At 37.1% G+C, this 25,498-nt stretch overlaps 1 protein-coding gene across 1 annotated transcript in view; it reads right to left on the bottom strand.

Moving 5' to 3' along the window:
• The window catches only part of ZNF804B (zinc finger protein 804B), a 31,223-nt gene extending 20,384 nt beyond the window's left edge, over positions 1–10,839 (bottom strand). Inside the window, exons 1-2 of the mRNA XM_050970992.1 lie at positions 10,759–10,839; positions 9,531–9,674 (exon numbers count right to left, since the gene is read on the bottom strand). Coding sequence (XP_050826949.1) covers positions 9,531–9,674; positions 10,759–10,839 — 225 coding nt within the window. The remainder of the gene's footprint in view (positions 1–9,530; positions 9,675–10,758) is intronic.
• Positions 10,840–25,498: the final 14,659 nt, after the last annotated feature.

Below are 25,498 nucleotides of genomic sequence, written 5' to 3'. Positions count from 1 at the left end.
TAAGATATGCAGAAACATGGCATATCCTGTGGAACAGGTTACTTAATCTGGTTGAATATCTTGTTCTAAAAGTCATTCCAAAAATATGATTGCAAGTACTTGTGAGGACACAGTCACCAAAGCCAGTCATAGCATCGGGCAGTGACTGCCTCTCTCGCCTCACTATTTGTAGACCCTGTAGATGTTGACCTTAAAATGACACCAGGTGTTCCAGATCTACTGATTTAACACAGAAACTCCAACCAACTGTGCAGAATACGTGACCTGCACACAGTGTTATGTAATATTTGCCCGTGCTCTGCAGCTGGCACAGGACATGGAAGGCACATCTGTGGTCAGTCTTGCCTGCATCTTGCTGGCTCATCGGGAGCACATTTCACATGAATGGCAACATTTTGCATGGAAGTAGATGGAAAATATTCTGTTTATTCTGATTCTTCTGTCTTTATAGCTGGTATTTAAAAAATGGAAAAATTTTGAGTCCCTGAATATGGAGATGTTTAAAAGGACAATAACACCCGACATAATTTTTCTTGTTTATTAAAAAACACAGACATGACTTCAGCCTGGCTGCTCTAAAGGTTAACAGGGAATAATAATCTAAGCATAAATATTTAGGTTCTACATGCCTAGATCATTTAAATAAATCATTTTCTATGTTCTGTGTGTATTAGCATTTCAGAACTCAGAACAAAAGAGGAATCTGTTGATTTCGATAGCTCTTTTTATGAACTAGGATAAAGAAGTATGACCTGGTTAAAACCATATATATTTTTATATATTTTTAATTTGAATAGAATGTTTCAGAAAGTCTTTAGTTTCAATTTTTTAATTTTGGTTTCAGTTATCATTGCCATGTTAAAACAGTCAGAACAGAATGTTAATTAATTAATTTGGTTTTGGGATCTTTGTCTATATTCTAAACAGGACCAAAGTTTGAAGCAATGGGAAATTATTTGAACCAAAGATTCTGAGTTTCCACCAGGTTAACTGGACCTTTAGTCTAAATATAATTGAAGAAGAATGTGTTCCTTCATGCTCTGAGGGAGGATTTATTGTACAAAATTAAAATCTAAAATGATGGTTTGAGGGGTAATTTTGTATTTTTCTGTGGTTTGTCATCATCATTTTGGTTTCATTACAAGCGTAATCCTTACAATTCCTTGCTTATTTTAATAAGCCATCCATTACACTGTATCAACCATTCCTCCTTCTAGGAAAATTACTTTTAAAACTTTAGTAATTAAAAAGTATACCATCTGAGAAGAACAGGAAGAACAATAACACAGGCATTCATGAAAAGCACTTCCTCTAACTGACATTCTGGGTATTGCTATGTCTTAAATGCCAAAATCAGATAGTACACTTTTGTAATTCCTTATATAATGAAATGCTTAAGAAAAATTCTACAGTCGTTGGACCATCATTAACCACTATGAAATTAGGTGTCCCATGGGTTTTCTTCCAATATAAAGAGGGTTAAATTGCTAATTTACATGTTAATTAGCATTCATTCTAAAGAACACCAAATGTAATTCCATAGCATCTAGCATTTAACAATTTAGCTTATCAAGACATTAAATTTAAAAGAAGCTCTGCATTATTTGCAAGAATTTTTTTGAGGGCTGGTGATGAAAAGAATCTCATTATTCTAAGTAACATGCAATTTAAAAAGGATGAATACTGCCAATTTATTTACTTTATCACTGAGTAATAAGAAAGTGGCAGAGCATTGGCAGGGCAGCAGTTTAACAGTTCTTTAAAGCTCACTGATCTACAGAGACTGGTAAGTTTAAAATAAAGAATTGTTTCTGGTGACATTTCTTTGGAATGTGTTGCCTCGAGTCACTCCTAATCACCAGAGTGTGCTCAGTGGTATTTGATAATGCTGCTGCTGCTGCTCTGGACCTACTCTGGTACATGCACTTGCTCTGGTGTGCAGCTGAAGCATCTCTGTGTAGCAGACCTAAAAATACAAGCCTCCCCCCCTACCATTTAAGAAAATATTGCATGATATTATAGTGCAAGCATTCATTTTAAGAAAATTTCAAACTGGGAAAATAAATGTTCTTACAACAGTGAAACCACAGAATTATCATATTATGTCCTGCTTTTGTGCCTATGTTGTACACTATTCCTTTACTTAAGTGCTGATGTCATCCTGTTTTTGCTTTATGTTACCCTTATTTGCATTAGTTTCTGTTATGTGACACAACCTGATTGTCTGTTCCCCTGAACTGCTACTTCAGCACTTCAAAATTGCTGGATTGCAGGTGCTCAGAAGTGCAGCAGCTGTGATGCAAACATGGTTTTTGAAAGCAGGATTTCCCTGTGTCTAAACAACAGAAAAAAGCATTCAGGACAAGAAAATTTTGGTCTTATATGATCTAGCAGTAGTAAAATATGAAAATCTTTATGAAAACAGCACTATACATTCCATTCTTTGTTTTTTTTTTCCAGAGCCCAGCATTTTTTATGTTGTGTAAATCCTTTGTATTGTTTTGAATGTAACACTGCTTGCCAATACAGTATCTGTGGTGCTCTCTTTAACAGAATTAGAGTCGTGTAATGTGGCCCATTCACTCAATTCCTCATCCCTAAGTGTAATGATTTAGACATTGGTGGTGCTAAGTGGCTGACACTGAGACTTTCCTGCTGTGTTTTTCCTGGTATTTCTCCTCATTTACTGATTATTTCTCCTGGTCCTTCTTACCTTGTATCTCTTTCTTCTCCCTTTTCTTCTAATTTCCAAGTGATACTTGCATGCCTTGTTGTTCTAGCAATTTCTGTCCACACCTATTTCCATAATTGCTTCCCAAACCCACTTGTTCTTCTGTTTCTCTCTCATTTCACATCATCAGTTCTTTTGCAGGCAGCAGTTGCATCCCTTGCACAAAAGGGATTAAATTCTAAAGTACAGTCCATCTTCAGCACTGAGTCAGGGACGTTTCCTCACTGAAGACAACATGCAACCTCAGATTAAAGATTCATTAAAGGGCAGATCCATGAAAGTATCACTTTAGGGTGTCCCAACAGTATTGATTCTGAAGCCTTCTCACTTCTTTATTCTTGACTTTGTAAATTTTATGTATTTTTACTGTTAATTTGCTAGAGCTTGTGATCCATAAACAAAATTTCAACCCAATAACCAAGAGCAATGGAAAGTTTGTACTTAAAACACCAAGTGTTTGTAAACCTTAATTAGAAGCATCACAATTAGTTCTGTATCTAACAATCTACTACCATTGGGGTAATCTAGTTTGTAATCAAAACTAGTTTAGATACATGAATGATGGATGGAAGAGGTTTATTCACATGAAAAAATTCTGAAAGAGTGAGAAAAACTTTTATATTTAATTATGGAAAAGGCAGGGTGAGAAAAGCATAACTATTCAGGAAGAAACTATCAAAAACTTTCTCTTTGGGAAGAGTTACAGTCAGAGTGGAAGTAATTTTTGGAAGTATGAACAAGAATATTCTCTGAAAAATCGGTGTGTGATGAACAGCTAAGAAAGTGTGAAGCTATAACAGAAATTAGAGAATATAATAAATGGCAGAGGAATAAGTAGCAACAAGAAAATCTCTAGTTTCACAATGAGAAAGAAAAATGTGTGTCTTTAAGGCAAAAAGACACTGAAATGATAGGATAGATTACAGAAATTAATTCTTTGCTTTTAACTTTGGTCTTCAAATAAAAAGAAGCTAGACTAGACTAGAAACGTCAAGAGTATGCTGTTTCCAAGGGAAGAGAAAGATGTGCTTAAAAGGATAGAGCAGAGAAAATTGTTATTTCTATTCCAGATTAATGAGTAAATAAAACAAAATTGAGAGCATCCATACCCCCAAATTAAAGAGAAAAAAAAAAGTTGCAAAGTAGCAGAAGTGTCTGACAAATGTTATACTGTAAGAGGTGATCATTCTAAATAATTGTATAGCAGAGATAGGTAAAATATAAACTGGTAATAGATTTGTCCAAAGTTAGAAATAAGGAGGCATTTCACTGAAATTAAAGAATACTTTGTAGAAAAAAATCTGTGAGACTGTTGACTGCATTGAATAATTCTGATAATATCCTGATGTAATTTCATCTCTAATACCCCTCTCTTATAAAACAGATGAGCTTCCTTTATTTAAATTATTTATTTTTTTGAGGGGGCTGCTTATAGGGCTACCTCTTAGAAAGTTCAAAGTTTTCAGGACAGGGCCTAATTTTAAACCCTCTGAATTACACACATATAGGAATTTGTGTATGTGATATTTGCTTATAGCAATTTGTGTATGTGATATTTGCTTTGGACCATATAAATTCATTGGTAGTTAAAGAGGACAGTTAAAGAGGACAACTTATACAGAATTCTTACATCACTTCAAGTCCACTTATAAACCAGCTGTTTGAGGGAATCTAACACCATAGTACTGTTTCTCTTGTTTGACTTATTTCCTTTAATCTTACTAGGGAAGTGAGGAATGTGAAAGCTTTGTTACAAGTATGCATGTATTTCTTGACATTCATCAAACCAAGGTGATTTTTTGTAAGTTACAGGAGCAAAATCCTGCTGACACCACCTCTTGCTAACAGAAAGCAAGAAATTAGAAGGTCTTTTACCACTCAGGTTGTTTTCTGAGGAGGCCACAGAGTACAGACCCCATGTGCAAAACTTGGCCCCACAAAGTCAGCACCAGCATCCTGCTTTTAGAGGCTCATCTCTTTAAAGGCCAATGTCCCCATGCAGAGGGACAGGAGCAGGGGCTACAGGGAAGGACCTTGGCCCAGTCCTCATGTGAGCACCAGTGGAACAGTGGTTCCACCTATTTTCCAAGGGAAAAAAGCAGAGACTACACAAGCAGATTAGTAGGGAACCTTCATGCTGGTGTAGCCCTGTTTGTGATTAGTGTGTTCTTACAGCTGAATATGCTTTCCTTTGTCCACAAGAAGGTTTCTTAACATGTTTGCCTCATTTCCCAGATCCAGATCCTAAGGTGAAATTCCTCAGATATTGCCAAACCAGTTATTTTTCCTCCAAATGAAAATTGTTTGGGTAATACAGCTTTACCTTGGCACCAAAAGACATGACTTACTTTTCCTCCAATAAACATAGAGATGCTGGAAGAAAAACCTTCAAGATGAACTAACAAGATCTCAGCATTTACACTCATTCCTGGAGCTTTCTCTGAGTTAACTTAGCAGTGCATTTTCTGGGTGGTAGCAGCAATGCTAGCTAAAATGTAAGCATATTTGCTAGCTTTGAAGTTTAACAGGAGCTAAATCTCTGCCTGAATTAGAGTTTAAATCCACAAGCACCATAAAGGCTTAACAGTAAGTGCCAACAGCTGTACACACTAAATCAGTCTCTCATGCCAAAAATATAACCAAATGCTAGTATGCATGGATGTAAATACTGAAATACAGGTATGTGCATGTAAACCAGAGCAGACTGAAATTTCTGTTCTCTCACTTAGTACTGTCTGCTTCAAGGACACTAAAATTTATGTTGTGGGGTGCTTTTTATAGGTTTTTGTTAGTTTGTGTATTTTTTATCACAGGAGAGAATGTGATGCATTTAACTGCATGGTTAAATTTTGTCAACAAAACTAAAGGCTTGCTTTGTCATCAGAAACCCCAAGATGGCAATACAGTCTTGTTTTTCTTTGCTTCTTATATCTAATATTATTATTTTTATCATCACAATTATTATATTGCAGTACATGGGATGGAATTGTGATTTTTCTCGTTTGCTGACATCTGAAAGCCTCGCTCATTGCTAAGGATTATTTATACAAAAAATTGAAAGCTCCAACTACTTTGATGTTAAGTGAATGAATGATAATGTGCATGACCTGGAGTTATTAAAAGATTCCATTTAATAATGTCAACCAAAGATACATCTCTGCTCAAGTTTGGCTTCATTTTAAAGATGCACACAGTATGGTTAAAAAGAACTTACATATTATTTTCAGCTTAACCTACTCCCACATATATTACCTTTTCAGGTGGCAGCCTATCTTGGTTCTCTATATCCTGATCACTTTTAAATGACCTCTCACCAGGACCCTTTTGCTTTTCAGTGTTCAAACAGCTTTGGCAGAGCCCAGGTGCCCCATTCTGATGCAGTTAACTTTTGCTGCAGAGAGCACAGCCAGCAAGTGAGAGCCAGCGTCCTTCACCTTGATGCTTGAGAAGAGAAACTGCAGATTTATCAAACAGGCTGCTCCCCCTGACTGCTGCCCTGACTTCATAAAGTCATGGGAAAAAAAAACACAGAGGGAAAAAGCTTGATTTCAAGTGGGTTAGCTGATATGCGGTGGGCCAATGAGAGATGTATGCACAGGGCTGTACGGTGATGGAAGATTAGGTTCTCCCAGGAAAGTCACTCCTACTCCTGCCCCAGCCTTGTTAAGTAGCAGGTTTAACAGCACAGGGCTCAGGTAAAGCTGGGTGGGAGTGCAAACTTCAGACAGATTTTCTGTGTTCGCTTTATCCACCAGTGCACTGGAAGAAATGAATTTCCAATAACAGGTAATATCAAGGAAAAATTCTTGTAGTGTGTCAGGAAAGATGTTGAGACTAATGCTGATAAGACAACCAAAGGAATTAGAATTGCTTAACAGTGGGAAAATGTTACTCAAAAATAGATAAATAATATTAGAACTCTCCAGGGTCATTATAGTGTTAGAAGATAATGAAGATATAGGCATTGATCTTTGATGGCCTGTCAAAATTTTGTGCATATACATGTACACCTACATCGTATTTTTATTCCTATAAATTTGAAGGTATGTAGCAAACAGAGAGAGAGACAAAGCATGTCTGAGTGTACTGCTTTAGAGTAATCTAACACAGAAAGACAGCAGAAAGACCACTTATGCAAACAAGGCCAGACTGCCATCAAAACATTTTGCAGCCTCTGAGGACAAGGAGAGCAATGGCTGGTATGCCAGCTGCTAGGTCCAGGACTCAGCACTTCCTGCTATAACAACTGGTTGAAATCATCTATCAGAAAATGGATTGCAAAATTAATTTTGTGAAACCATAATATTTGGAGATTAAAGTCATAATTCTCTGAATAAAATCTGTTTCCTCTGGAAGACAAACAAAAGACTTATGATTAAGCACTCGGTGCAATATCCTTTTTTCTGCCTTTCTATCTTCTCTAAACCTCATTTCCACTTTAATACAAATTGTGAAGTAGTAGCATTTAAATGGGAAATCACATGGGAGGAGTATACTGTATTGTTACTGAGATGCTCGGAGTGTCTCATTTTAATTTACTCTCCATTAGAAGAATGATGTTTAGAACATATCCATGCAGATTACTAAACTACCCTCAAATTACTGCTGAGGAACAGAAAACATACCTTCAGAGGAAGAAGCTCTTGGGGTGGCTAATGTCCCTCCCAGAATAAACATTTTGAAAGAAGATAAATAAGCCCACAGGAAACGAGGAATTTATATTTTTTTAAGATTATGCTGATAAAAGCATGAAGAGAGGCCTTTCTGTGACTGACTATAACAGTCAGAGTAAACACCTACACTATTCCTAGAGGCAAAATAATTCTTTTCCCAGACTTGGCTGACCAGGTAAGGAGTGAGAAGGGAGAAGAGACTAAATTACCCTGTCACATCAGGAGGGGAGCTAGCTAATCCTGCACTAACTGAGCCTCTGAACTACATCTGAAAGGGCAGGATGAGGTGAGCTCCCACTGCCAGTTGATATTCTGTATGTGTCGCGCATTTCAGTGCAGACTCTTAGTTTCCAGCACTACATGTCTGGCAGCTTTTAAAGCAGTAAATTTATCTGAAAATTAAGAAGAGTTTTATTGCTTAAACAAGCCCCTTTATAACAGAAACTTGCCAAAAAACCTGCCCTGTCCAGCAACCCAATCATAGCTGGTGCGTGAAGCCGGCTGTTTGGTTTAGCATAAACTGCTTTTTGCAGGGGGAGTGTGAGAAGAGAAAAGAGCACAAATGGTTCCATTTGAGTTCAGATGCATTTCTGATGACTTAAAAAAAAAACAGCTGAAGGGTGAAAAAAATCTTGTGTGCAGCAAATGGGGATTTATAGGGATTAAAGTCACAGGTTTAGGATCTGGAAAAGCGCTTCGCTTGTTTTGTGTTATAAAAAATTATGGATTAATTTACAGAATGATGATGAGGGGAATTGCTTTTGATTTAATACATAAGCAAATAACTCTGGTTTGGGAGTGATGGGACAAAAGAGTCCCATTATTACCCATGGATAGCTGCCTGGGGTGCTTGAATTCAGCAGGACTGTTCAGCATTTGATGTGTGGGCAGACCTTAGGCAGTTTTTTAATGAAGTGCTGTGATAGATGCACACAGAAAATTCCAGGGTGATTTACATCCTCTGTGATACTGCAGAAGACAATAAGATTGCTTTCAGGGAGACTGAGGAGTTTTGCCTTTTTTTGCCTTTAGCATTGCTCATTTTATTCACCATTATTATTTCTAATACTCTCTTCAGAAATACCTGCAGCTTCTAATGGTTTCACATATTTTTGAGGTAGCACCTGACCCTCATGAACCCAAAAGTGTGATCACACAGAGGACACTAATTCCCTGGCAACTTGGATGCACGCAATACATGAGCACTTAAATGCAAACAGAAATACAGGAGAAAAAGGTCCATCTACAGAATCCAGTAACATGTGCTCAGCATGCCAGGTCAGCAGATGTGATCTCTTGCTTCAGAGGTTCAGAAACATTCACTCCAGGACCTCACAAACCATTTTCTTTAAATTCTGAAGTGTTTATATGAATTAATTGCATTTTCCTTTCATATTGCCAATTGAGATATGGATTTTGCTAAAATTGGAGGAAAACTGGGACTCAGGAAATAAAGTTAATAAGCACATATGGGTAAAATATACCTACCATATACAAATGTGATAAAATTGATACCAAAAAAGTGATAAAAATTTAGTATTTATTATCTTTTTCCAGGAATCCAATGTCCCATCAGGGATTATTTTATATCGTTCTATATGCAAGGAAAAATGTATTTTGCCTGAGAAACATTATGAGACATAGATTTTAACTCCAGAAACAGATGCTTAAAAAAAAAAACATAAGACAAAATTAATTTTTGCCTTTGAAACAGCGCAACCAGCTTGAAAGAGCATGGTCATATGCCTTCTGATAAAAGTATTAAGAATAGGGGATTTTCTGTGACTGGGAGGGTCAAAAGAAGGACCTGGTCATTTGAGGAAGTGATCTTTCCCCCTGCCTGTGGTTTTTAAGTAATTCCACATTTAAATTTATCAAATTAAGTCCAGACATCAGTATTAAGCATGTATCTAAAGCTACAGATGGAGGTCTTTCAGTCAGAGTAGCTTAAAAGAAATTGTGATAAAAGTGAATATTTTCCATTCTATTTAATGGAAAGTAGCATGCTAAAGTTGAAAACATCAAATGATGAATTGTCTTCTACTTGGGTGAATTTAGAAGCGTCCCACAATCAATGAGGAGGGAAGAGAGACCGCCGTAACATGCAAGACATTTATCAGGTTTACCTGCTTGTGAGCGTGGTCGTAAGAATTGATGTGGTTGTCAAATTCCTGGTGTTTGTGGTACTGCTTGTCACACAGTTCACAGTAGAAGTTAGCCTTCACATCCTCCAGGGCCTTAGCTGCAGCTTTCTCCTTCTCAGCATAGTCCTGCAGAGGCAGAAGCAAAGGGAGGCTCTTCACCTGAGACCGTGAACTCCTGCTTCAGCAGCTCTTCCATCAGGCACACTGCAAGCACTGGACCCCTGGAACACCAGACCCCATCCCAAACATGCTAAGCAGGTTTTGGTCCTAAATGGGATTCATTAAAAGAGTTGTGTTTCTTGGGGAATTGTTCTTACTACTCATTGTAGGTTCTGCTGTACGGAGGGAGGAGCAGGGTGCAGAGGAATACCATCAGGATACTGCCTAGCCCCTGGGCAGGAAAGCTGAGCAGTGAGAACAAGCAAGCCCTCAGTGTCAGCCTGTTAATCAGCCCCAGATTGCCCCAGTATCTGCTCTTTCAGGTACTATTGCTCACAAGAAATAAAGTGGTTCAATCTGATATTACGGCAGATTTTCCTTTGTGTTCTGCTTTCTGACTTCTCTGAAATATTCACTGGGGCCAGGCAGAAGATTGCCATGGCTGGCTGAGATTTCCCTGGAGCAGAGCCATCTCTGCAAGATCTTTTTCTGTTCTTCCCTGTCCTTCCCAACATCTGCATGAAGGGACACACCGTCCAGCCTGGCCAAAGTGAAAGTGACTCTTGCCTGCCTGTCACAGGCCACAGCCACTGAGGAGAGCACTAGCTCATGTCCAGCTGAAAACAGGGAAAACACAATTAGTTCCCATATAGTTGCCTTCCATATCTCCCCAGTGACACAAGTGAGTGTCATGGAGAGTCAAATACTTCAATTCAACACATAATATTAGGTAAAAAGAGAAAATTTCAAATATAGGAGCCAGAAGTTACTGAGCTCAGATTAATGCACTTAAATAAAGGGGGTTTTTATGTAAAATTGGCAGCAGCCTTTGTCAATCTTATTTCTTTTAAAAGTCATTCATTATACTGTTGTTATTTTTATGACACTTCCTCAAACATTTTGCATTAAAGTGCAAACTTCTGATATGGAAAACAAGAACAAAAAAAAGTTGGTAGAAGCTATTCATTTTGTATTCATATTGACAAGCTGATATTTCTTGAGTGTGTGTAATATATTGCCAGGGATTGCAGTAATTCATCATTTGCTGTACCGTTTTCTCTCCTAAAGACACGAGCACTTTCTGCTGCCAGGCTCTCCATGCTCTGCAGTCAGTGCTGTCTGCTGCCCACATGCTTTCACCACTCTTTGCATGACAAACTCAGAGTGCATGAAAGCCAGGACATGCTGCACATCTGGGACAGCCTGCTCTTAGCACATCCCAGTGCCCAGCCCAGCTCCAGGGAGCAGAGGGGGCTGGTGTGTGGGTAGGGCAGACCAATATGAACTTACATTCTGAGCCCTTCACAGGGGGAGGGACTCTCTTAATGAATGACACGATTCAAATCTGAGACTTGGCCAAGCAGCTGATGCTGGTTGTTGGTGTGGCTCACTGAACTTTGCACAGCTCTGTGCTGTCAGCCCTTCTGTTTTGCCTCTTTTTCTCTTTACACCCTCAGATTGGTGTGAGTAGGTCTTGTTTGCACCATAGTTTTGGAGGTTACCTTTGCTGGTGAGATTAAATTCATCTAAACTTGGCTGTCTAGAAGTTAGGTGCATGGGTAAGACAGAATCCTAAGCTTCTTCTGTAAGAAAAGAAAAATGCTAGACACTGCCAAATGGTTATTTATCCCATCTATTTCAAAAAACCCATTTTAGGATGAGATTAAATTCTCCAGAGGTTCTATCTCTCTCTGACCACTGCAAGGCTCTAAATTACTAACCTGGCCTACATCCTTAATTCTTAGATTGCTGAACTCAAAGATAATAAATTCTGTATTGTATTTATTTAGATTCAATTCTAAATCTCCCATTGAAACTTGCATGAACTGACCTACTTGAAGACAGGAGGTCAAAGAGGAACACTGTGCCCAGAATTTTGGTTTTACAACTTATTGGTGATACCAATGGCTTACCAGTTCCTCCCAGAGGGGAAACATGCAAATAAATCTCTTTCCTGCAAGCATCTAGCTCAGGTGGGTCAATATACTATAGTGCACTAAGAAAAAAAAAAACTAAGCTGAGCTAACATTTCTCCACTTGAGAGGCTGCTCAATTATGGTAGTTAATCCTTGATTGTATCAGGGAGAAATATACCCACAATCAAATAGTTAAATAGCTTTCATTAGTTATTTAAATTTACAGAGCCCATTAAAAAGTGATACTTTTCAGCTTATGCTTCAGACCCATTGTTTTGCTAGCATTAATTATTCACCAGGCCTTTGATATAATTAAAATGCATAAATTAGGATGTGGATGCAATAGTATTAATTATGCAGAGATGTCTTCCCTGAAAATCAAGTGTTGGAGGCAACATATTTTTATTCTAAACTGGTAAAAATGTAAGTTTTGCACTCACTGGAAGCCAGCCAAAGCATAGTTGTTTTGCAGGAGGGGTTGTGGGATGGGTTTTTTTGGTGGGGTTTTTTTGTTGTTGTTTTTCTTTTGTTGTTTTTTTGGTTGGTTGGTTTTGGGGTTTTTTTTGCTTGGTCAATTAAATACTTACAGCCTGCTCCATCTTTCCTTCTGCAGCCTGTTTGGGGTGAATGCACTGCAGTACTGTCTGTAAAGCACAGCTGAAACTGCTGCTCATGAGCATTCCAAACTGCCAACTTTATCTTTCTCAGCAGAAATTAATACAGTTCCCTTCACATAAAGATGTTTTAAAATAGCAACAAGGCAGCTCCCAGGTGCATCCTAAGATAATCACAACTACCTCCATTGCCTTATTGCTTAATTATGCTTGTCTACCATGGCAAAAGATAGAACTTCCTGCTTGCTTATCGATCAGGTGCAGGGAAATTGAATGCCACATCACATACTTTAGAAAGGTCATGGATTTTTTCTTTCTCTACAAAGACATAAGAACTCCTAGCAGTACTGTAAATTGTGCATAGTCAAATGAATTTTCACATCCAGACTTCTAATATCATCTCACTAGGATTGTACAGACCGATGGTCAATTCTGGCATGGTAAATGTGATCTCATGAAAGGAAATCTATGGAGCTGCACCTGTAGGAAGCATATGTGATCATGAAGGACTGATCACACAAATGCAGACACAGGCAGGCAGCAAAGATGCACCAACGCATTTTGAACCCTGAATCTTCAATGATAAGGAATATATGTGTCACAGTCTCATAAATTTTATTCTAGATCATACCCTCCTCGGCAAAGGCACATAGCCTGGGTAGATGTGTGTATACTTAAAAGACAATATAAGTTAGCAGTTCTGTCTTTGATCATGGACAGCAGTGGTACAAGCTCATGTAAAGGGTGATGTCATCCTTGTAGGTGAGAACTCCTAGAAACCATGGATTAACCAACTTCTGTGGTGCTGGATGCAGACAGTGAAGTGGATAATGACGAACAAGTGCAGAACATGTCTCTAAATGCATTTTTTCTAGAAGCCTGCAAAATGGTTCCATATTATAGATTTTAATTGCATTCATGTCAATTTGACCCACAGAGGCGCATAACTGTAATAATTGTATATATTGGATTAATTTAAAAAAATTACCTCTCTTGCATGTTAGGCTAGAAGTGCTTTCACTTAGCAGCTACTTTTGCAGTATGCTTGGTATTGTGAAAACTCAATTAATGGTAGCTGACATTTCATTTTCTAATATGGGGGAAATCAATGAAAAATCCCATGTAACTGAGTTTTCTTGAATGTTGCCACTGACATCTAGTCAATTAGAAATCATTTATCAAATCTAGAGTCTGTAATAGATATTTAATAGACTGCATGGCCATTAAAGGATGCTGATCTAGACAAAACAATACCACATTTCTTGTCCCAGTAACTGATTGTAAATATACCTGCTATGTTCAAATGGACTAAGGTGAAAAGTAGGTCACTTGATAACAATAAAACTTGCGGAGGCAATTTTCTACAAACCCATGGATTTCTATAAATATAGTAGAGTAAATGCATGGTGCTTGTAATAGAATATGAGAAAAAAATAGCATCATTAGCCCACTTCTGATTACCTATTTCTAAATTGGAATGCAAAATTAGTGACAGAACAGCTAATTCACATTAATGCAGTGCTCAGTAAGTGACAGACTGCTTCCTCTTTGGGGACATAAGCAATCAGTTTGGTAACTTAAATATAATTTTGTGAGTCCGATTAGGTACGAATGCAAGTTTTAAATACTCAAGCAACTACAGAGGTGCCTCTTGGAGGTTCTCAGGCTAGAGGTTAAAGGAGAAATAGGATGAAGAGAAAGCACATGAATTAGCTACAGATTACAGTCTACATCTAAGACTTTTAAACATATTTTCATTAGTTATTTAGGTGACAAAATGAATTGTGATTATCTATGAAATCTATGAATGGTACTAATTAACAGCATAGGGCATACAAATGTTTTAGGGACCAGGGTCAAGATTCAAAATTACTGTAATAATCTTCAGATATGACCTTAAATCAGCAAGATAAAATTAAGTAAGATGTTTTTCAAGTGCTGCACTTTGGACGGGGGAATCAATATGAGATTAGGCATAGCTGCATAAAAAAATGCAAATGCAAGAAAAAAGGTCCAAGAGTTACAGTGGAAAAGAAACCAAACGAAAGTCAACAATGAAAGTCAAGGCAAATCACATTCTGACATGTTAATAGTGATGGTATAAGTAAGATGCTGAGGGTAATTATTCCACTTGACTCAATATTGGTTAAATGTCAGCTGTAAAATACTATTTGGTACATCTACACTAGCAAATAACTTGGCTTCTAGAATCTGACCCTCTATCATTCCCACTATGTGTGTGATAGTTCATTCCTGGGCTTTTTCATTTCAGAGTTGCCTTTTTAGATAAAAACGATTGCAGCTCCAGAATAACACCTGGTGCAGGGACCACACTCTACAGGCAGCAAGGATGAGACACCACAAACCTCTCCATGCCCCTTATAGCCTTATGAAAACCCAAATGATTTTATCAAAGAAAGCAACATTTGCATGCCATAAGAAAGCATGCAGCATCATATCCCAGAATGACTACCCCAGCAGTGGCTTAACAGAGCCATTACACCTCATCATATAGACTGAAATAAAAAACAAATATAATAATCACACCTAACAGTACCAGACAGAGGAGACTTCAGGCTAAATGGACATATGGTCAGTTTGTCCTGGGGTGCATGTACCTTTTGGGGAAGACCAAAATGTAGATGCAGCCTTTGAGACAGTTTGCTTCCCACAATTCAAGAAAGACATAGATGTACTCGAGAGAAGCAGAAGTGCAGAAGTGCTCAAAGTGTACACTTTGAGCAGAAGTGTAGGGATCAGGGCTTTAAAAGTAAGTTCCATGCCTAAATTAGGCAAACTAGATCCAATTTGTAATTTATATTTTCATTGAATCTTTAGTGCGAGCACTCGTAAATAACATTTTTGAGGAAAATATATAGAACTGCCTAGGCTGGTACAAAACATCTCTGGGTGATCAGGACCTGCACATACATGTGGAGAAATAGCAGCTGTAGAATCTTCATTTTGAGTGCTCATTCACCACATCTTCCAAATTCACCAGTTTTAGGGATAGCTGCACATAATTTTAATGTCCTTATATATTTTCTTCTGCAGCTAGAGTGAGATAGATTTTAAACCATCTTTAAAACTCAGCAGGCAGGTGATAGAAGTAATCAAAGTACTTGTGTGCAGTGGGAAACTTGAGTACCACAAAAATGTCCTGATATTAAGATATGTAACTGAACATCAGGTTGTTTGAAATTAATGAACTTTTCCCTGAAAGCTCTCTTTTTTTTTTTTTTTGTCCTCCCTGGAGAAGACTGTTCACTTACCTAAAGACTTTCCTAGGGAAGTTTAGCTGTGGAGATAGAATAAAAAGCAAGTGATTTGCTCAGCTGCAATAGCTGGCAGTACAGAATGTCTTCATTTATCTCACATATGTTCTGCCATCCTCCACCTTGAAAACTCAATGCATAGTTTCTGCCACTCTGGGATCTACAGTGAGGATTTACAGAGCTATATATTGCAAAGGATTTTTTCTTCAAAGGCAGGAATTGCTGCCATTCTCAGCTGACTCATGGAGGGCAACACCTAACTTCTGCAAATAAATATATCTTCATATTTTTCACACTCAGCCAATTACTGCAGCATTTTCAATTATATGCACATCCATTTGCTACTAGAATGCTGAGAAGTGCAATGCTTTTAGCAGGTCCTACAGGCCTCTCAGAGTACAACCCTGCTGGGACTAATAGGACATGCAAACCAATTCCTGACCTTTTTACTATCAAAATCATCAGTGCTGATTAGAACAAACTTTATAGGACATGAGAATTCAAAGAACATGAGCAGATCTATTCAGATCTTCAGAAAATCTTTTATTTTCTAAGACAAATGGTTGCTGCTGGTAACTTTATAAAGGAATTGAACTTTGAGATTTTCTGTACTCATTTTCAACATTATAAATGGAGCATACAGCCACTAAAAATCTTTATTGATATAGAGGGAATTTTTCAAACATCCCAACATTTTTCTCCTCATTTTCAGAAACTGGTGGAATTGAGATCACATTCTGAAAATGTGATCAGAAGTTGACCTGCAAATGTAATTAGGTACCTAACTGTAAGTTGCTTACAAAATTGTATGTATTCAGTTTAATTCTTAGAAAAATTAACAATTAATCAAATTGGAGCATTTGCATAATTTTATGTTGCAAAGGGATATATCTAAAAGGAAGTATGTACTGGTTTGGCTGGGATAGAGTTAACTTTCTCCAGAGTAGATTAGTTTTCAACTGGGGTTAAAACATGACAGAATAATTGTCAAAATATAATTAATCTAACTGAGAAAAAACTGCCTGGGATGACATGCAGTGCAGAAACATGAGTTCTAAAATAAAGCCAGCTTAAAGAGGGCATTAAAAACAGAGTGGAAATAACATAAAGGGAAAGAAATTTCAATTTGAGAAAATCAGGTGGTAAAAAGGAGATCAGTGATGAGTAGTGTCCCCACAGGGCCATACTGGGACCTGTGCTGTTCAGTAACATCACAGATGACACAGAGGGATCAAGTGCACCTACAGAAAGTTTGCAGGTGACAGGAAGCTGAGAGGTGGGGTTGAGATGCCTGAGGATGGAACACCATCCAGAGATAACTGGACAAGCTCTGAACAAGTGGATGCAAGTGATCTTCATGAGGTTCAACAACGCCAAATGTAAGGTCCTCCACCTGAGTGAGGACATCCCCCAGCTGTAAAAGAAGGTGATATAGGATCTGCTCCCATGTATTAAGCAACTACTGAGATGCAGATTAAAAAAGACATTAAATTGAATGCAGCAAATAAACAACTTCCATACAGACTGGGAAATACACTCAGCCCTGTAGACCAAAGGATAGATATAAATGTATAGATCATTTATATACAATAGAAATAGAAATTATTATATTCAATTATATTTCAATATATTCAGGCTGGAATCCATAAAGTTTCTCATCATCAGTGGAAAAAATCTAAGGACAACTTTCACATTGAAGTTGAAGGTGTCATTTTTAGATGAAGCATGATATATTTATGAGGGGGAATATATGATGGGATTTGGTTGACTAAATTTGATTTGAAGATTTGGGAAAATCTTAAGTTACACTAAATCTGCTTAATGATTAATGTCTTGCTGCTTGATTTTTATCTCTGGGCCTCATTGTTAATCTAACCCCTATATTAATGCTAGCATTAGCATTTGACTTATTGCTTTGAAAGGGTTTCCAAGCATAAAGTCATTAAAGAACAATTTCAAAACACAAACGCTGCCATTAAAGAACAACAAAAAATGTTGCAATCCAGTAACTAAAGCAACAGCCATAAGAAGATGAAGAAATGTGATTCAAGGACAGCCTGAGAACACAAAGGGCATCAGAACTCTCAAAATTCCTGGTGGTAGAGGCTGAACCAATTTCTGGGGTAACCAGAAACAGATGTGAGTCTCTTACAGTTAGGATTATATTCTAAGCATTTAAAAGAAAGTTCTAACAGCTTTTTGGGTAAGATTAAAAAGATAAAAAATTATAGAGAATCTCAGTATATTTACAGCTACTCTGCAGATATGGTTAACTGAGCTTACATGTCAATATGACTGTGAAAAAATGTAGATAGAATAGAAACGGTTTTCTTAAGTTGGACAGAAGAACTGTTCCTGGTATGAAGAAGAAGCAAAAAAGCATTCACTTTTTCTTTATAGTCCTGCTTTTCTGCACAAATGTGGGTCCTTCAGTGAATCTGATCGTGACATTTTTGTCTGCCTTCCATTCAAAGTCAATTCCTTCAATTTGTTCACTGATTCATACTATTTTCTCTCTCCTCCTCTCAGGTGATCATTTCTTTTACTCCTTTTCAGATGAGAGAGGTATTATCAATTAATCTGAAGAGTGAGTCCTCCATTTATGTCTGACTATTCTCACTTTTCCATTGCGATTTGTAGAGTACAATGCATGTTCTAGCACTGCATTTAATGGATTGATGTGATGAATTTCTTTGTCTGTCACCTCTTTTCAGATGGAATGTACTCGACTTTTTTTAGGATCTTTGTACCTTTTGATCTAAAGGTTTCTTCTATAAAAGAAGAACCACACACACACATATATATAAATTTTATGTATATATATCTATATATATAACTTATATATAGTGTATTTCATAACTGAGCTAGCTAAAAGCACTTTGCAACAATGACTTTGCTAATTGTTTGGGAAACAGTGCAGGAAATTTTGTAGGAATACAGAATTTGTATGAGCATAATAATACTTACCACACAACTCATATATAGTTGTTAGAACCATTTTTATTAAGTGCCTTTTTCACAAAATACAGGCTAATCATATCAGATAGCATTTTATGGTCCTTAATAACAATAGAATTAAACATTTAAATCTCTCTCTTTTAACATTGTGGGACTCTTTCTTTGCAGATACCACAAAATTAAAACCAGTTCCTGTAGACTTATTCAATATCATAAATGATGCCATATGTCTAATATCAGTGGATTTCTTTGCTCATGGCAACAGAGAAGAATTTTAAATTCTATGATAAAATATTAATAAACTATTAGTAAATGCAGATTGGTCAATTTATCTCTTATATTATGTATATTTGCAATCTACTTCAGAAAATGTCTTGCAGTGTAAGCATTAATCATACACTTGAATTATATTTATGCCATTCACCTTCACTTAAAACTCATCTATTGCACTCTACTGCATCATTGTTGCATTGGGGAGCATTTGATGGTAAGTTTTTAACCAGAAATCAGGGCATTTCTGCACATTACCTTTTCATGGTTTTTTGGTTTATTTTTGGTTTTTTTTTTTTAACAGAAGCCCAGAACACTCATTTATGTAAGCCTTGCTTTTCTCAGAACCTGAGGTTATCCAAGGGAAAAAGAAAGAACTCCAAATTGCTCTATGAAGTCCAAATGGAAAAACAAAGTTTATTTGCACACCCATATATCCTTCTTCCTCTGCTCCCCAAATGCATTCATGTGAGCTATAAAATTCTATATACTTTCTTTTTTAACTCTGCAGTTTTATACAACCTGCAATTCTATGACCTGACCTAAAGCAAAAAAAGAATCTTTTCATTTAGATGAAAGTATAATATTTGCATTCTGATTGGAAAAATGCATGGGAGGGACAGAGAGAGGGAGATAGGAAAGATGTGAGTGTGACAGGAACAGAGGAAGGAAGGAAGGAAGGAAGGAAGGAAGGAAGGAAGGAAGGACAGGAAGGAAGGAAGGAAGGAAGGAAGGCAAGGAAGGCAGGAGGACAGGAAGGAAGGAAGAGAAGGAAGGAAGGAAGAAGGAGAGGAAGTAGAAGGACGGAGGAAGGAATGGAAGGAGGAAGGAAGGACGGAAGGACGGAAGGAAGGAAGGAAGGAAGGAAGGAAGGAAGGAAGGAAGGAAGGAAGGAAGGAAGGAATACTTTTTCTACCTCTATTTTATCCAAGTGCTTATGGCTCAAAGCTCACCCTGCAGCACACATGGCAATTAAAATTAGTTGATTTTTAAATACAGCTGGGTACTCAACTTGTAGATTGATGGCACCCTTATGGCAATTTCCAAAAGCAAACTCTCTGTCATCCCATTTTCTTCAGCCTTGATGCAGAAAATAACTGCCTGGAAGGAGTCCCTGTATTCAAGTGCCAAGTGGTTTTCTTGAGTTTTCAAGCTCAGTGTACAACCACTCCAGGGGTACACAAAAGAATCTTTCCATCCCATGATATCCTGTTCAATTTAAATGCCTTAGCATTTTTGTTCTCTTGCCTTCTGCTTTTTCTGGTCCTTCCTTTCTTTCACATTCCAACCCAAGAAAGAAACAGAATCCTTGTCCCATCCTGCCAGTTTCTGTGTTTACCAGGCTGTATAACTGGTAGTGACCTTCATTAACCAGCTGTAAGTCTGCAATAGTTTTGATTACTTATTCATAGAAAAAAAAAAATGTTGTCAGAACATAACTTTAGAGCAAATTCCTGGCCTTCATGAGGATGTGGAGAAACCTCCATGCTCACAATCAGTTGTGACACCTTGCCAGTCACCAACTTCTCTTTCTATTCTATCACCCAGGTTAAGAACACGTAGCAAAAGGGCATGAAGGGCTATCAGAAAATGTTGGCCTGAAATGCTCCAGCCTATCCTCATGTCTTGGTGAAGTCTGTTCCCAGAAGATGGAGCAAACACAGTTGTAGCTGTCTCCAGCTCCAGCCCAGGCTCTAGCATGGCCCAGCAAGGCTGGGCTCAATGGAAGTTTTGAAACTGATTCTAATGAGACTGTAAGATCCAGCTATAACAAGCATAATAAAATAAAAACCAAACCAAACCAAAACAAAAAGGAAGATACCATTTAGATCCAGGGGAATTTACTGAGATTATTAAAATTAATAGAAGAGAGGGTGAACACATTCTTGCAGAGACAGATTTGGAAAAAAAACCAAAACAAATCAAGATGTGGAAGAGGAAATAGCTGTTTAAAAGACTACATTTTTTTTCCTGCTGTGGTATTTTGTGAGTAAAATACTAATATGGTACAAAATTGATAGCAAACATCTTTTGTGCTCTTGAATTCATCATGTTGGTATTAGGAACAGAGCTGTATAATGCAACATGCAATTTAAAATAAAATGTCAGTGTCTGGACACAAAAGGTCTTAAACAGATACTTTGTTGAACAAATAAAGGATGATCCATCCTCATCTTCCCTCAAATGAATAAACTATATAACACAGAACTAATTCTGTCACAAGTACTTGGTTGGGAATATGTTACCCACACGTAATGAGCACTTCTAGTGCTGCTGTGGAGACCTGAGGCTTCCTGAGACAACAACTCAAGCAGCTGATTGCTGTTTGATTCTGTAAAATGAGGTCTCCTGGGGTGTCCATTAATCCCATGAATTTACTGAACACAGGGCAATGTAGAAGTGCTTGATTTCAGAAAAATGAGCCAGGCTGACATCTCTCGACTTAAAAGAATATTTCTGGCTTCTCCATCCCCTATTATAAATACAAATGGGGAGTTCTCAGCTCCTAGGCTACCATCATTAAATTTCTTGCCTTACTGTGTGTCACATTTCCAAAGAATGAGTCCTAAAGAAATTATTGCATTTATATCCATTACAGACTCTCTGGATTCTTCTTTATTTTTCAACTGTGGTTCTGTGTTGAATATTTAATGATTTTAATGCAACATAAGTGAATAGTAGTTCCTAACTTTGATTTTTATAACCTGTTAGTCCAACCATTAGTGTCATGAAACAATGCACAGTCTTATTAGGTAATGGTGCATTTCCTTAATGAATATGAATACAAGTGTGTCAGCTCTCTAACTCTTGATCTAATTAAAATAGATGACTCAATGAATTAATGATGAGACATTTCCTTCCAGTATTTGAAACCTAAATAGTAAACTGTCTGTTATTAAGTAAAATGCAACAAACAAAAACCCATGAATATAATCTCAGTTACCAACACCTTGGAATAGCAATTTTATTAATAAACCTGGAGGAATTAATTTATATGGTGTTTGTCTTGTAATTGCTTGCCAAACTTTCTTTTGCCACAGTTTTTCTAAACCTTGTTATTTTGTATCCATCCCATTGACTCTTCACTGCTTACATTTTGGTTCAAAGCAACCTATTCTAGTGCATTTCTATGGCTGGTGATTTGGGTGTAATGCCCTTAACTTTCCTCACTGAACAGCTTTTCACTATGCTGTCAATATACTGTCTGGAGCAGAAAATCAACCATCATGAGATTTGATGCATTCCTGTGCAGCTGGATTGTTCTGAGCAGGCTCACACTGATATCAACAGCTCTCTGATGGGACAGGCTCTCACTAGTGCCAGAATTCACAACTGTGTCCCACACATTTGGGGAATAACACAAGTTAATAAGATAACACAAGGAAATAAGATTTTTTTCAGGTGTCATTGCTTGTATTTAGGGAGAGTCTCCACCCTTTTTGATACAACTGCTGTGCCACAGGAAATTTCTAAAAGCAGAAGTTCTGACTCGATTGGTTAGGGCTTTGACTAGTTTATTTAGGAAGTTAAGTCTGTAGTAATTCAAAAGCAATCAGGACTTTATTTGCATTATGACAGGTGTGATCAAGTGAGATTCAAACTCCATAATAGCAATTACTGCTAGCCTGAAAGTTTTCTTTTTCCTCATTTGAGAGGAGCACAGCTCTTAGACGCTGGACACTTAGCCATATTCAGAGATCTCTATTCTAGTGGCTTCTGACTTGCAAATTAAGTACAAAATATTTTCATATATTCAAAATACTTATCCTGCTCCAGAAGAATAACTCTGACAAGTTTTGCCTTATATGTTTAACAGAGAGAAATAAAAATCCATATGTGATGTATATGGTCACCTCTGACTTCATCTTCAAGCAATTTGTCTTATGGTTGCATAGACTTATATTTATTACTCAAAACATAATTCTGAAGCTTGACTGCCTTCCACAAAGACCACAGCACCAGCACTTTGGCCTCATCATGCTCAGCTTTACAGCACTGGATTTGTCTGCATCTTCCTGGAACTTGTAGGGCTGCATTGGCCATCCCAGCTGCCTCTTGTGAGCCCAGTGTCAATCCAGCATGTTGGATGAGATATCATTTGGAAATAACAAGAGAAGAAATGAGCCTTTATATTTCCTTCCTCAGGGATTGGGATGCCTTCCTAAAGTAAAATAGCTAAGCTGTTCCTTGCAAACTTGGCCTCCCTTTCATGTCTTGCCCACTAAAAGGTGAATTTTATGTTCAGTTTGGGAACGTGGTACTACATTTATTTGTGTCCCTTTTTTAATCACCAGGACAAAGGAGTTCAGTACAACACTAAGGCTCCAGCCTTAGCCCAGTGAATTGCATGCCGACATCTTCAATAATTTTAGTGGGTGAATATTTCTAGAAAGCATGGAAAAATATAACAAAGAAGATGATTGGAAAATAAAAGAACAAATGACAAAGCACCCAAGGAAATGTACAGGGGAAAACATAGCCATGGAAGATGATGGAAAGAAAATCTTCACGCTAATTACCTAACTGAAAAGAAACCTCAGCATGTGGATATACATTCTTTAACATTGTTCTGTTTAGTGTCTGTAGTATAGTATGTATAATATAACTACAAAACTATTCTATGATTGCATCTAATATATATATTACATTCATCATATTATTATACTGTTACAACAGTAGTAAAATACTGATGCAAATATGCTCTAAATAATATCAAATAAATGTTAATAATACATTGCTAGGTTTTTACTATATTATTAATATTTAAAATTTATATATTATATTATTTTATAAAAGTGATAAGAAGTTGGCATCACTAAATCTAAATAATGCTTCAACATTATACTTTGCTATAAGGAGAAATTGTGTTACTACTATGCTGCTACCAATTTGGCTCTTATAATAACCTGTATTTTCACAAATCACTTCAAGTAAATATATGGTGCCATAGTTTCTGATATAGTTTCAATATCTTGAAATTTACAGCAGCATGCAAAGCTAATGGGGATTGAGATTTGAGATTATTTCAAATATAAAAAAATCCTTTTTTCATATTTTTTGATTTTATGGCTAATGTTTAAAAAAATAATTTTTCAGTTTGTTTCGTTTTACTGAGGATGCCATAAAAGAGAGGCTACTTAAAATAATGAGAGTTTATGGCAAGTTAATCTTTTAATAATACATTTGCCCCTAATTTCTCTGTTACAGATTTTAACCCATAATAAATTAACTAATAATAATTAACTCATAATAGATTAACTAATGATAAATATAACAATTTTGGCTGGTACTCCAGATAAAACATGCAGGGGTCCATGAACTAAAGTATTTTCTTCAGTAGATACTTAAAAATTTCTATTCATAAAAGTCATAGTTAAGTCCTGGCAATCCTTATCACAACTGTTCAAGATGTACTGTTCTAAAACAAGCACTTGCTTGGTTATGCATGCATAATAAACCCTCTTACTGAATTTGCTTCTCCTTACCACTTCTTCATTTGCAAATGTAATACATTCTTGCATGCAGAATAGGATAATGAAATTAATGTCATGCTTATATTTTCAATAAACAAAAAAGTAGTCAGCATACAATAAAATAATGGAAAATTAAAGTGACAAAGCAAACACGATAGTCATACAACAGGCACAAACCCAGCCCATTTCAGGCATTATTTAATTCAGAAATTATACTCCTGCCCAGAAAATTTATCACATATCAAACAAACAAACAAACAAAAAAAATCTGTGTTTTTTTAAACACTAGTTGGTCACCAAGACATTTTCTGAAGTGACTGAATTTCTGCTCAGATCCTGTATTTGGTAATCAGTTGTAGTGCCCTGAAATGTAATGATGTGACACTGGCATCTAATTTCGGAATAAATTCAACCCTGTAGAGAAAACCTACTTACTATTCTCTGCCCCGCCTTGAGCAAAATGTAGAAGCTTGACTAGTGCTCTACACTGGGTTGAATTCCATTTACAATGAGTGTCAGTGTGCAGACTTTAAAAAAAAAAATCAAAGTTACTGGAGGAAAGGCAAAGGCTGGGCCTTGTCTGAATTAACGACAGCTTTATGTGGAGTTTAAGCTTATTTTCCCCTTTGTTTGCAAACTCATGCTAAAAAACCAGAAGGAAATTCTGAAATCCTCATGCACAGCAGGGCCTTCCATAGTTGCATTCACCTTGGTTTCACTGAAATAAGGCTTCTTTCTTTAGTCCCTTGAGGTGCTGAGGACGTTTGGGGTTGGTTGGATCACCAAAGCTGCTCACATGCTCCTAACACATTCTGGAACCTTGTGTTTAAGTACAGTGTAATCATTGCTCTGGAATAACACCATCTGCAGTTCAGCCAGGGCACCTCATACAAGTGATTTGAGATTCTGAAGGCAAAAGGAAATTAATTGTAGTGCAGTCTTGAAAAACTTAAAATATCTATATTAAAGGCTATGTGTTTTATTAATTTTTTGGATCTATTTATGCTAAAAATAATAATTAAAAAAAAAAGCCCAAACAACAGGTACCAGTCAGGGGTTCTTCAGGGAATGTGGCCACCCTCCCTTAGTATTTTGGATCAGAGCAGTAGCAAGCTTCTGAAGCAAACTCAAAAGACTTCTCTTTTTCCTGCAGGTTGGCTTGATTCATGAAGCACCTTTGGTGTGTGCAGTGGCTTTCTTTCAAGGGAAACAGAAGGATAAGAACTGCCCAGGGTACATGCTAAATGTGCCTCAAACACCATGGAAACATAAAAGCGCAGACTA

The sequence above is a fragment of the Serinus canaria genome, chromosome 2, assembly GCF_022539315.1.
Source record: "Serinus canaria isolate serCan28SL12 chromosome 2, serCan2020, whole genome shotgun sequence".
NCBI classification, from domain to species: domain Eukaryota; kingdom Metazoa; phylum Chordata; class Aves; order Passeriformes; family Fringillidae; genus Serinus; species Serinus canaria.
The sequence above is the reverse complement of the archived record's forward strand: the minus strand, read 5'-3'. Positions and strand labels throughout refer to the sequence as shown.